The sequence below is a fragment of the Rhodnius prolixus genome, unplaced genomic scaffold (assembly GCF_049639745.1).
Source record: "Rhodnius prolixus isolate KJV_2025 unplaced genomic scaffold, Rpr scaffold_13, whole genome shotgun sequence".
NCBI lineage: Eukaryota > Metazoa > Arthropoda > Insecta > Hemiptera > Reduviidae > Rhodnius > Rhodnius prolixus.
This window is the reverse complement of record NW_027411583.1, coordinates 13,815,943-13,830,001: the sequence shown is the minus strand read 5'-3', so window position 1 is coordinate 13,830,001 and position 14,059 is coordinate 13,815,943. Positions and strand designations below refer to the sequence as shown.

General features: G+C 29.2%; 1 protein-coding gene across 1 annotated transcript; it reads left to right on the top strand.

The window, feature by feature from the left end:
- Positions 1–12,733: 12,733 nt before the first annotated feature.
- SIFa (neuropeptide SIFamide) lies at positions 12,734–13,431 on the top strand. The gene is made up of 3 exons (XM_074116480.1): positions 12,734–12,890; positions 13,003–13,177; positions 13,261–13,431. The coding sequence occupies exons 2-3, from the start codon at positions 13,045–13,047 to the stop codon at positions 13,350–13,352; spliced, it is 225 nt and encodes a 74-aa protein (XP_073972581.1). The 5' UTR covers positions 12,734–12,890; positions 13,003–13,044; the 3' UTR covers positions 13,353–13,431.
- The last annotated feature ends 628 nt before the right edge of the window (positions 13,432–14,059 follow it).

Genomic DNA, 14,059 nt, shown 5'->3' with positions numbered 1-14,059 from the left:
TTTTATGTTGTATCTATATATGGAGACATCTTTTGTCTATAATTGTATAAAATGTCGTAAAAATCTGTCGAGCAGGAAACGAGATATTTAGAGTTAAAGTTTGGTTTCGTTTGAAACAGTGAAATCTTTAACTTCAAATATCCCTAAAACTACACAATAGATTTTGTTTATGTTGTATCTATATATGGAGACATCTTTTGTCTATAATTGTATAAAATGTCGTAAAAATCTGTCGAGTAGGAAACGAGATATTTAGAGTTAAAGTTTGGTTTCGTTGGAAACAGTGAAATCTTTAACTTCAAATATCTGGAAAACTACTCGATAGATTTTGCTTATATATTATCTGTATATGGAGACATCTATTTTCTATAATTGTATAAAATTTAGTAAAAATCAGTCGAGCAGGAAACGAGATATTTAGAGTTAAAGTTTGGTTTCATTGGAAACAGTGAAATCTTTAACTTCAAATATCTCTAAAACTACACAATAGATTTTGTTTATGTTGTATCTATATATGGAGACATCTTTTGTCTATAATTGTATAAAATGTCGTAAAAATCAGTCGAGCAGGAAACGAGATATTTAGAGTTAAAGTTTGGTTTCATTGGAAACAGTGAAATCTTTAACTTCAAATATCTCTAAAACTACACAATAGATTTTGTTTATGTTGTATCTATATATGGAAACATCTTTTGTCTATAATTGTATAAAATGTCGTAAAAATCTGTCGAGCAGGAAACGAGATATTTAGAGTTAAAGTTTGGTTTCGTTTGAAACAGTGAAATCTTTAACTTCAAATATCTCTAAAACTACACAATAGATTTTGTTTATGTTGTATCTATATATGGAGACATCTTTTGTCTATAATTGTATAAAATGTCGGAAAAATCTGTCGAGCAGGAAACGAGATATTTAGAGTTAAAGTTTGGTTTCGTTTGAAACAGTGAAATCTTTAACTTCAAATATCTCGAAAACTACTCGATAGATTTTGCTTATATTTTATCTGTATATGGAGACATCTATTTTCTATAATTGTATAAAATTTAGTAAAAATCAGTCGAGCAGGAAACGAGATATTTAGAGTTAAAGTTTGGTTTCGTTTGAAACAATGAAATCTTTAACTTCAAATATCTCTAAAACTACACAATAGATTTGGTTTATGTTGTATCTATATATGGAGACATTTTTTGTCTATAATTGTATAAAATGTCGTAAAAATCTGTCGAGCAGGAAACGAGATATTTAGAGTTAAAGTTTGGTTTCGTTTGAAACAGTGAAATCTTTAACTTCAAATATCTGGAAAACTACTCCATAGATTTTGCTTATATTTTATCTGTATATGGAGACATCTATTGTCTATAATTGTATAAAATTTAGTAAAAATCAGTCGAGCAGGAAACGAGATATTTAGAGTTAAAGTTTGGTTTCGTTGGAAACAGTGAAATCTTTAACTTCAAATATCTCTAAAACTACACAATAGATTTTGTTTATGTTGTATCTATATATGGAGACATCTTTTGTCTATAATTGTATAAAATGTCGTAAAAATCTGTCGAGCAGGAAACGAGATATTTAGAGTTAAAGTTTGGTTTCGTTTGAAACAGTGAAATATTTAACTTCAAATATCCCTAAAACTACACAATAGATTTTGTTTATGTTGTATCTATATATGGAGACATCTATTGTCTATAATTGTATAAAATTTAGTAAAAATCAGTCGAGCGGGAAACAAGATATTTAGAGTTAAAGTTTGGTTTCGTTTGAAACAGTGAAATCTTCAACTTCAAATATCTCGAAAACTACACAATAGATTTTGTTTATGTTGTATCTGTATATGGAGACATCTTTTGTCTATAATTGTATAAAATGTCGTAAAAATCTGTCGAGTAGGAAACGAGATATTTAGAGTTAAAGTTTGGTTTCGTTTGAAACAGTGAAATCTTTAACTTCAAATATCCCTAAAACTACACAATAGATTTTGTTTATGTTGTATCTATATATGGAGACATCTTTTGTCTATAATTGTATAAAATGTCGTAAAAATCTGTCGAGTAGGAAACGAGATATTTAGAGTTAAAGTTTGGTTTCGTTGGAAACAGTGAAATCTTTAACTTCAAATATCTCGAAAACTACTCGATAGATTTTGCTTATATTTTATCTGTATATGGAGACATCTATTTTCTATAATTGTATAAAATTTAGTAAAAATCAGTCGAGCAGGAAACGAGATATTTAGAGTTAAAGTTTGGTTTCGTTGGAAACAGTGAAATCTTTAACTTCAAATATCTCTAAAACTACACAATAGATTTTGTTTATGTTGTATCTATATATGGAGACATCTTTTGTCTATAATTGTATAAAATGTCGTAAAAATCTGTCGAGCAGGAAACGAGATATTTAGAGTTAAAGTTTGGTTTCGTTTGAAACAGTGAAATCTTGAACTTCAAATATCCCTAAAACTACACAATTGATTTTGTTTATGTTGTATCTATATATGGAGACATCTTTTGTCTATAATTGTATAAAATGTCGTAAAAATCTGTCGAGTAGGAAACGAGATATTTAGAGTTAAAGTTTGGTTTCGTTGGAAACAGTGAAATCTTTAACTTCAAATATCTCTAAAACTACACAATAGATTTTGTTTATGTTGTATCTATATATGGAGACATCTTTTGTCTATAATTGTATAAAATGTCGTAAAAATCTATCGAGCAGGAAACGAGATATTTAGAGTTAAAGTTTGGTTTCGTTTGAAACAGTGAAATATTTAACTTCAAATATCCCTAAAACTACACAATAGATTTTGTTTATGTTGTATCTATATATGGAGACATCTATTGTCTATAATTGTATAAAATTTAGTAAAAATCAGTCGAGCAGGAAACAAGATATTTAGAGTTAAAGTTTGGTTTCGTTTGAAACAGTGAAATCTTTAACTTCAAATATCTCGAAAACTACACAATAGATTTTGTTTATGTTGTATCTGTATATGGAGACATCTTTTGTCTATAATTGTATAAAATGTCGTAAAAATCTGTCGAGTAGGAAACGAGATATTTAGAGTTAAAGTTTGGTTTCGTTTGAAACAGTGAAATCTTTAACTTCAAATATCCCTAAAACTACACAATAGATTTTGTTTATGTTGTATCTATATATGGAGACATCTTTTGTCTATAATTGTATAAAATGTCGGAAAAATCTGTCGAGCAGGAAACGAGATATTTAGAGTTAAAGTTTGGTTTCGTTTGAAACAGTGAAATCTTTAACTTCAAATATCTGGAAAACTACTCGATAGATTTTGCTTATATTTTATCTGTATATGGAGACATCTATTGTCTATAATTGTATAAAATTTAGTAAAAATCAGTCGAGCAGGAAACGAGATATTTAGAGTTAAAGTTTGGTTTCGTTTGAAACAGTGAAATCTTTAACTTCAAATATCTGGAAAACTACTCGATAGATTTTGCTTATATTTTATCTGTATATGGAGACATCTATTGTATATAATTGTATAAAATTTAGTAAAAATCAGTCGAGCAGGAAACGAGATATTTAGAGTTAAAGTTTGGTTTCGTTTGAAACAGTGAAATCTTCAACTTCAAATATCTCGAAAACTACACAATAGATTTTGTTTATGTTGTATCTGTATATGGAGACATCTTTTGTCTATAATTGTATAAAATGTCGTAAAAATCTGTCGAGTAGGAAACGAGATATTTAGAGTTAAAGTTTGGTTTCGTTTGAAACAGTGAAATCTTTAACTTCAAATATCTCTAAAACTACACAATAGATTTTGTTTATGTTGTATCTATATATGGAGACATCTTTTGTCTATAATTGTATAAAATGTCGGAAAAATCTGTCGAGCAGGAAACGAGATATTTAGAGTTAAAGTTTGGTTTCGTTTGAAACAGTGAAATCTTTAACTTCAAATATCTCGAAAACTACTCGATAGATTTTGCTTATATTTTATCTGTATATGGAGACATCTATTTTCTATAATTGTATAAAATTTAGTAAAAATCAGTCGAGCAGGAAACGAGATATTTAGAGTTAAAGTTTGGTTTCGTTTGAAACAGTGAAATCTTTAACTTCAAATATCTCTAAAACTACACAATAGATTTGGTTTATGTTGTATCTATATATGGAGACATTTTTTGTCTATAATTGTATAAAATGTCGTAAAAATCTGTCGAGCAGGAAACGAGATATTTAGAGTTAAAGTTTGGTTTCGTTTGAAACAGTGAAATCTTTAACTTCAAATATCTGGAAAACTACTCCATAGATTTTGCTTATATCTTATCTGTATATGGAGACATCTATTGTCTATAATTGTATAAAATTTAGTAAAAATCAGTCGAGCAGGAAACGAGATATTTAGAGTTAAAGTTTGGTTTCGTTGGAAACAGTGAAATCTTTAACTTCAAATATCTCTAAAACTACACAATAGATTTTGTTTATGTTGTATCTATATATGGAGACATCTTTTGTCTATAATTGTATAAAATGTCGTAAAAATCTGTCGAGCAGGAAACGAGATATTTAGAGTTAAAGTTTGGTTTCGTTTGAAACAGTGAAATATTTAACTTCAAATATCCCTAAAACTACACAATAGATTTTGTTTATGTTGTATCTATATATGGAGACATCTATTGTCTATAATTGTATAAAATTTAGTAAAAATCAGTCGAGCAGGAAACAAGATATTTAGAGTTAAAGTTTGGTTTCGTTTGAAACAGTGAAATCTTTAACTTCAAATATCTCGAAAACTACACAATAGATTTTGTTTATGTTGTATCTGTATATGGAGACATCTTTTGTCTATAATTGTATAAAATGTCGTAAAAATCTGTCGAGTAGGAAACGAGATATTTAGAGTTAAAGTTTGGTTTCGTTTGAAACAGTGAAATCTTTAACTTCAAATATCCCTAAAACTACACAATAGATTTTGTTTATGTTGTATCTATATATGGAGACATCTTTTGTCTATAATTGTATAAAATGTCGTAAAAATCTGTCGAGTAGGAAACGAGATATTTAGAGTTAAAGTTTGGTTTCGTTGGAAACAGTGAAATCTTTAACTTCAAATATCTCGAAAACTACTCGTTAGATTTTGCTTATATTTTATCTGTATATGGAGACATCTATTTCCTATAATTGTATAAAATTTAGTAAAAATCAGTCGAGCAGGAAACGAGATATTTTGAGTTAAAGTTTGGTTTCGTTGGAAACAGTGAAATCTTTAACTTCAAATATCTCTAAAACTACACAATAGATTTTGTTTATGTTGTATCTATATATGGAGACATCTTTTGTCTATAATTGTATAAAATGTCGTAAAAATCTGTCGAGCAGGAAACGAGATATTTAGAGTTAAAGTTTGGTTTCGTTTGAAACAGTGAAATCTTTAACTTCAAATATCCCTAAAACTACACAATAGATTTTGTTTATGTTGTATCTATATATGGAGACATCTTTTGTCTATAATTGTATAAAATGTCGTAAAAATCTGTCGAGTAGGAAACGAGATATTTAGAGTTAAAGTTTGGTTTCGTTGGAAACAGTGAAATCTTTAACTTCAAATATCTCGAAAACTACTCGATAGATTTTGCTTATATTTTATCTGTATATGGAGACATCTATTTTCTATAATTGTATAAAATTTAGTAAAAATCAGTCGAGCAGGAAACGAGATATTTAGAGTTAAAGTTTGGTTTCGTTGGAAACAGTGAAATCTTTAACTTCAAATATCTCTAAAACTACACAATAGATTTTGTTTATGTTGTATCTATATATGGAGACATCTTTTGTCTATAATTGTATAAAATGTCGTAAAAATCTGTCGAGCAGGAAACGAGATATTTAGAGTTAAAGTTTGGTTTCGTTTGAAACAGTGAAATCTTGAACTTCAAATATCCCTAAAACTACACAATTGATTTTGTTTATGTTGTATCTATATATGGAGAGATCTTTTGTCTATAATTGTATAAAATGTCGTAAAAATCTGTCGAGTAGGAAACGAGATATTTAGAGTTAAAGTTTGGTTTCGTTGGAAACAGTGAAATCTTTAACTTCAAATATCTCTAAAACTACACAATAGATTTTGTTTATGTTGTATCTATATATGGAGACATCTTTTGTCTATAATTGTATAAAATGTCGTAAAAATTTATCGAGCAGGAAACGAGATATTTAGAGTTAAAGTTTGGTTTCGTTTGAAACAGTGAAATCTTTAACTACAAATATCTGGAAAACTACTCGATAGATTTTGCTTATATTTTATCTGTATATGGAGACATCTATTGTCTATAATTGTATAAAATTTAGTAAAAATCAGTCGAGCAGGAAACGAGATATTTAGAGTTAAAGTTTGGTTTCGTTTGAAACAGTGAAATCTTTAACTTCAAATATCTGGAAAACTACTCGATAGATTTTGCTTATATTTTATCTGTATATGGAGACATCTATTGTCTATAATTGTATAAAATTTAGTAAAAATCAGTCGAGCAGGAAACGAGATATTTAGAGTTAAAGTTTGGTTTCGTTTGAAACAGTGAAATCTTTAACTTCAAATATCTCTAAAACTACACAATAGATTTTGTTTATGTTGTATCTATATATGGAGACATCTTTTGTCTATAATTGTATAAAATGTCGGAAAAATCTGTCGAGCAGGAAACGAGATATTTAGAGTTAAAGTTTGGTTTCGTTTGAAACAGTGAAATCTTTAACTTCAAATATCTGGAAAACTACTCGATAGATTTTGCTTATATTTTATCTGTATATGGAGACATCTATTGTCTATAATTGTATAAAATTTAGTAAAAATCAGTCGAGCAGGAAACGAGATATTTAGAGTTAAAGTTTGGTTTCGTTTGAAACAGTGAAATCTTTAACTTCAAATATCTGGAAAACTACTCGATAGATTTTGCTTATATTTTATCTGTATATGGAGACATCTATTGTATATAATTGTATAAAATTTAGTAAAAATCAGTCGAGCAGGAAACGAGATATTTAGAGTTAAAGTTTGGTTTCGTTTGAAACAGTGAAATCTTCAACTTCAAATATCTCGAAAACTACACAATAGATTTTGTTTATGTTGTATCTGTATATGGAGACATCTTTTGTCTATAATTGTATAAAATGTCGTAAAAATCTGTCGAGTAGGAAACGAGATATTTAGAGTTAAAGTTTGGTTTCGTTTGAAACAGTGAAATCTTTAACTTCAAATATCTCTAAAACTACACAATAGATTTTGTTTATGTTGTATCTATATATGGAGACATCTTTTGTCTATAATTGTATAAAATGTCGGAAAAATCAGTCGAGCAGGAAACGAGATATTTAGAGTTAAAGTTTGGTTTCGTTTGAAACAGTGAAATCTTTAACTTCAAATATCTCTAAAACTACACAATAGATTTGGTTTATGTTGTATCTATATATGGAGACATTTTTTGTCTATAATTGTATAAAATGTCGTAAAAATCTGTCGAGCAGGAAACGAGATATTTAGAGTTAAAGTTTGGTTTCGTTTGAAACAGTGAAATCTTTAACTTCAAATATCTGGAAAACTACTCCATAGATTTTGCTTATATCTTATCTGTATATGGAGACATCTATTGTCTATAATTGTATAAAATTTAGTAAAAATCAGTCGAGCAGGAAACGAGATATTTAGAGTTAAAGTTTGGTTTCGTTGGAAACAGTGAAATCTTTAACTTCAAATATCTCTAAAACTACACAATAGATTTTGTTTATGTTGTATCTATATATGGAGACATCTTTTGTCTATAATTGTATAAAATGTCGTAAAAATCTGTCGAGCAGGAAACGAGATATTTAGAGTTAAAGTTTGGTTTCGTTTGAAACAGTGAAATATTTAACTTCAAATATCCCTAAAACTACACAATAGATTTTGTTTATGTTGTATCTATATATGGAGACATCTATTGTCTATAATTGTATAAAATTTAGTAAAAATCAGTCGAGCAGGAAACAAGATATTTAGAGTTAAAGTTTGGTTTCGTTTGAAACAGTGAAATCTTTAACTTCAAATATCTCGAAAACTACACAATAGATTTTGTTTATGTTGTATCTGTATATGGAGACATCTTTTGTCTATAATTGTATAAAATGTCGTAAAAATCTGTCGAGTAGGAAACGAGATATTTAGAGTTAAAGTTTGGTTTCGTTTGAAACAGTGAAATCTTTAACTTCAAATATCCCTAAAACTACACAATAGATTTTGTTTATGTTGTATCTATATATGGAGACATCTTTTGTCTATAATTGTATAAAATGTCGTAAAAATCTGTCGAGTAGGAAACGAGATATTTAGAGTTAAAGTTTGGTTTCGTTGGAAACAGTGAAATCTTTAACTTCAAATATCTCTAAAACTACACAATAGATTTTGTTTATGTTGTATCTATATATGGAGACATCTTTTGTCTATAATTGTATAAAATGTCGTAAAAATCTGTCGAGCAGGAAACGAGATATTTAGAGTTAAAGTTTGGTTTCGTTTGAAACAGTGAAATCTTTAACTTCAAATATCCCTAAAACTACACAATAGATTTTGTTTATGTTGTATCTATATATGGAGACATCTTTTGTCTATAATTGTATAAAATGTCGTAAAAATCTGTCGAGTAGGAAACGAGATATTTAGAGTTAAAGTTTGGTTTCGTTGGAAACAGTGAAATCTTTAACTTCAAATATCTGGAAAACTACTCGATAGATTTTGCTTATATATTATCTGTATATGGAGACATCTATTTTCTATAATTGTATAAAATTTAGTAAAAATCAGTCGAGCAGGAAACGAGATATTTAGAGTTAAAGTTTGGTTTCGTTGGAAACAGTGAAATCTTTAACTTCAAATATCTCTAAAACTACACAATAGATTTTTTTTATGTTGTATCTATATATGGAGACATCTTTTGTCTATAATTGTATAAAATGTCGTAAAAATCTGTCGAGCAGGAAACGAGATATTTAGAGTTAAAGTTTGGTTTCGTTTGAAACAGTGAAATCTTTAACTTCAATTATCCCTAAAACTACACAATAGATTTTGTTTATGTTGTATCTATATATGGAGACATCTTTTGTCTATAATTGTATAAAATGTCGTAAAAATCTGTCGAGTAGGAAACGAGATATTTAGAGTTAAAGTTTGGTTTCGTTGGAAACAGTGAAATCTTTAACTTCAAATATCTGGAAAACTATTTGATAGATTTTGCTTATATATTATCTGTATATGGAGACATCTATTTTCTATAATTGTATAAAATTTAGTAAAAATCAGTCGAGCAGGAAACGAGATATTTAGAGTTAAAGTTTGGTTTCATTGGAAACAGTGAAATCTTTAACTTCAAATATCTCTAAAACTACACAATAGATTTTGTTTATGTTGTATCTATATATGGAGACATCTTTTGTCTATAATTGTATAAAATGTCGTAAAAATCTGTCGAGCAGGAAACGAGATATTTAGAGTTAAAGTTTGGTTTCGTTTGAAACAGTGAAATCTTTAACTTCAAATATCTGGAAAACTACTCGATAGATTTTGCTTATATTTTATCTGTATATGGAGACATCTATTGTCTATAATTGTATAAAATTTAGTAAAAATCAGTCGAGCAGGAAACGAGATATTTAGAGTTAAAGTTTGGTTTCGTTTGAAACAGTGAAATCTTTAACTTCAAATATCTCGAAAACTACACAATAGATTTTGTTTATGTTGTATCTATATATGGAGACATCTTTTGTCTATAATTGTATAAAATGTCGTAAAAATCTGTCGTGCAGGAAACGAGATATTTAGAGTTAAAGTTTGGTTTCGTTTGAAACAGTGAAATCTTTAACTTCAAATATCTGGAAAACTACTCGATAGATTTTGCTTATATTTTATCTGTATATGGAGACATCTATTGTCTATAATTGTATAAAATTTAGTAAACATCAGTCGAGCAGGAAACGAGATATTTAGAGTTAAAGTTTGGTATCGTTTGAAACAGTGAAATCTTTAACTTCAAATATCTCGAAAACTACACAATAGATTTTGTTTATGTTGTATCTATATATGGAGACATCTTTTGTCTATAATTGTATAAAATGTCGTAAAAATCTGTCGAGCAGGAAACGAGATATTTAGAGTTAAAGTTTGGTTTCGTTGGAAACAGTGAAATCTTTAACTTCAAATATCTCGAAAACTACTCGATAGATTTTGCTTATATTTTATCTGTATATGGAGACATCTATTTTCTATAATTGTATAAAATTTAGTAAAAATCAGTCGAGCAGGAAACGAGATATTTAGAGTTAAAGTTTGGTTTCATTGGAAACAGTGAAATCTTTAACTTCAAATATCTCTAAAACTACACAATAGATTTTGTTTATGTTGTATCTATATATGGAGACATCTTTTGTCTATAATTGTATAATATGTCGTAAAAATCTGTCGAGCAGGAAACGAGATATTTAGAGTTAAAGTTTGGTTTCGTTTGAAACAGTGAAATCTTTAACTTCAAATATCTGGAAAACTACTCGATAGATTTTGCTTATATTTTATCTGTATATGGAGACATCTATTGTCTATAATTGTATAAAATTTAGTAAAAATCAGTCGAGCAGGAAACGAGATATTTAGAGTTAAAGTTTGGTTTCGTTTGAAACAGTGAAATCTTTAACTTCAAATATCTGGAAAACTACTCGATAGATTTTGCTTATATTTTATCTGTATATGGAGACATCTATTTTCTATAATTGTATAAAATTTAGTAAAAATCAGTCGAGCAGGAAACGAGATATTTAGAGTTAAAGTTTGGTTTCGTTTGAAACAGTGAAATCTTTAACTTCAAATATCTGGAAAACTACTCGATAGATTTTGCTTATATTTTATCTACAATATGGAGACATCTATTGTCTATAATTGTATAAAATTTAGTAAAAATCAGTCGAGCAGGAAACGAGATATTTAGAGTTAAAGTTTGGTTTCGTTTGAAACAGTGAAATCTTTAACTTCAAATATCTCGAAAACTACACAATAGATTTTGTTTATGTTGTATCTATATATGGAGACATCTTTTGTCTATATTTGTATAAAATGTCGGAAAAATCTGTCGAGCAGGAAACGAGATATTTAGAGTTAAAGTTTGGTTTCGTTTGAAACAGTGAAATCTTTAACTTCAAATATCTCGAAAACTACACAATAGATTTTGTTTATGTTGTATCTGTATATGGAGACATCTTTTGTCTATAATTGTATAAAATGTCGTAAAAATCTGTCGAGTAGGTAACGAGATATTTAGAGTTAAAGTTTGGTTTCGTTTGAAACAGTGAAATCTTTAACTTCAAATATCTCGAAAACTACTCGATAGATTTTGCTTATATTTTATCTGTATATGGAGACATCTTTTGTCTATAATTGTATAAAATTTAGTAAAAATCTATCGAGTAGGAAAGGAGATATTTAGAGCTAAAGTTTGTATTCGTTTGAAACTGTGAAATCTTCAACTTTAAATAACTCAAAAACTACTCGATGGATTTTGCTTATATTTCACCTGTATATGGAGACTACTATTTTCTATAATTGTATAAAATTTAGTAAAAATCTATCGAGTAGTTAACGAGATATTTAGAGTTCAATTTTTGGTTTCGTCAAATTTCGAACCTTCATATCTCTCTTTGTATTTGTCCAATTTCAATTATTTCTTTACCGAATAACAGGGAAATGTTTTTCTATTAGTAACATTAATTGCAGTTTTCTGGTACGATTAGATACAGAGATTTTGAAGGTGAAGTTTTACAGGTTTTCAAATGGGTACAAATTTCAAACCTTCATATCTCTGTTTTTATTAATCCGATTTCAATGAATTCTTTACCGAATGGTAGAGAAACGTTTTCTCTTTATCCGACATAAATTGCATTTTTCTAGTATGAATAGTTTCAGGCAGGGCCGGATTTTCCTATTGGCTAACTATGTTAGGTTTCAGCCTAGGGCCTCATGATCAAGTAAAATTACTCTATTTTAAAAGCATAAAATATTATATATCAACATTTAACATATTGATATATATCACAGTAGTGATTTTTTTATTATTTCTAGTAATTTACAAACTTAACAATGGGAGGTGAAAGGGCCTTATAAGTGGAATAGCCTAGGGCCTCTTTTCATCTAATCCCGGCCCTGAGTATATTATAGTATAAATATATAATACTGCATTGATCACAGTATTTGTGCAGCTGGAGATCCAATTTCATGCAGTTATAATCCTTGGATAGGGAGATGTTGGGTTTAAATTTGGACTCTAACGGGGTTTTTAAGCGTTCAGATTTCCTGTGCATACTACGTCTATCATGGGATTACAGAGATGTAGTTGTTGGTCTTTTTTGACCTTAATTTCATAAAGTTTAGATAAAAGAATAGCGAGATAGTGAGTTTCAAAATTTGGACACAATCGTGGGTTGTGAGATATTTATTATCTCCATATGAACCCTGAACATTTTCGGCACTAAACTCAGTATTGTGCGCTAATTGAAATATATAATATAGATATTTGGTATATTGTATGCAAATTTCACAGATATAAGCGTCTATTAGCGTGTGGTTTAGACAAGTATCACTTTCCTATTCATGCTTAAAATTTGTCTGACAAACATTTTCTTTGTAAAGCCCGAAGCAATCTTTAGATCAGAAGTGTGGTAAGAATGAAGGCTAAGAGTAAGTGTGTGAGAAGGAAGACTTGTGGGATGAGCATATGAGGTAGGGGCTGGAGATAATTGGAGTTCGCCTGGAAGGGCTAAGTCCCTGAGGAACCAGGAGCCAGTATATAAGCAGCGGCGAGCACTGGCAAAAGCATCAGTCGATCCAACGACTTCCAACCAAAGTAAGTCTTCCAAAACAAGGCAAATAATCACTTCTTCTTAAAGTATTTGTTCTGCTTAGTTATTAGCCTACAATATCCTGGTTTCAAATATGAAATAATATCTTTGTTCCAGCTCTCTTTTAGAAACCACCCAGAACAAAACCCACCGACCATCATGTCTCGCACTCTGTTCGTCTGCTGCTTCACCCTGGTCGTCGCCCTGATCTTCTTGGACGCTGCCATGGCTACCTACAAGAAACCACCCTTCAATGGCAGCATCTTCGGCAAGAGAGCCGGCCCATCTTCCGGTAGGTGTCACTAACCAATAGAATCTCCCATAATATTTCCTTCACATTCAAACTAAGGCAACTTTTTCCCCTTCATTTTCCAGACTATGAAACCGCAGGAAAAGCTCTGTCCACCATGTGCGAAATTGCTGCCGAAGCCTGTTCTGCCTGGTTTCCCGTTCAAGACAACAATTAAATAAATTTTCATTTTTTTTGAACTATTAAAATGTAATAAATAATTGGAAAATGTATTAATAAATTTATTTAAAATTTTATTTATTTTCTTTGAATTTTCTCGAACCTTCTCACCGCCTGAATTTTACTTCCAATTTTATAATACGCTACTATCAGAAAATCCTGCTATCGCCTCAAATTCTTGAAATTCACTTTCATCGGAACTTGAGAAAAGATTGGGAGCGAATGTATGAGATAGTGTAATCAGATATCTCGAAGTTGGTATTCCAAATTTGGTACTATTGTCGCTCTTAACAAGATCCTACATTATATATAATATCTTGGTTGTAAAATATATAAGATCCAAGGCATTCAAGTTATTATAGCATGTACTATTGGCTGATATCAGTCAACCAGAAGTTGCAAGAATGTGCTATTAAGATCGTCGTACACTATTCGTCCACCTAGATGTATATTTATGGCATTCAAGTTATTCATGAGTCTTATTGTGGTACAGTGTCTTCTTTTCTAAATAATTTTTAAAAGCAAAATCTCTTCGAATAGTAAAACATAAAAATTGTAACAAAACTGCGGTGACCATTATTTTTGTATCAAAAAACAGGACAAGGAGCAAAAAAAAACCTATAAAAAATATTAATACGTTTATTAACACGAGATCGGTTATTACAAAACAATGGCCGTATAATATGGCTGAAATATTCAGCCGAA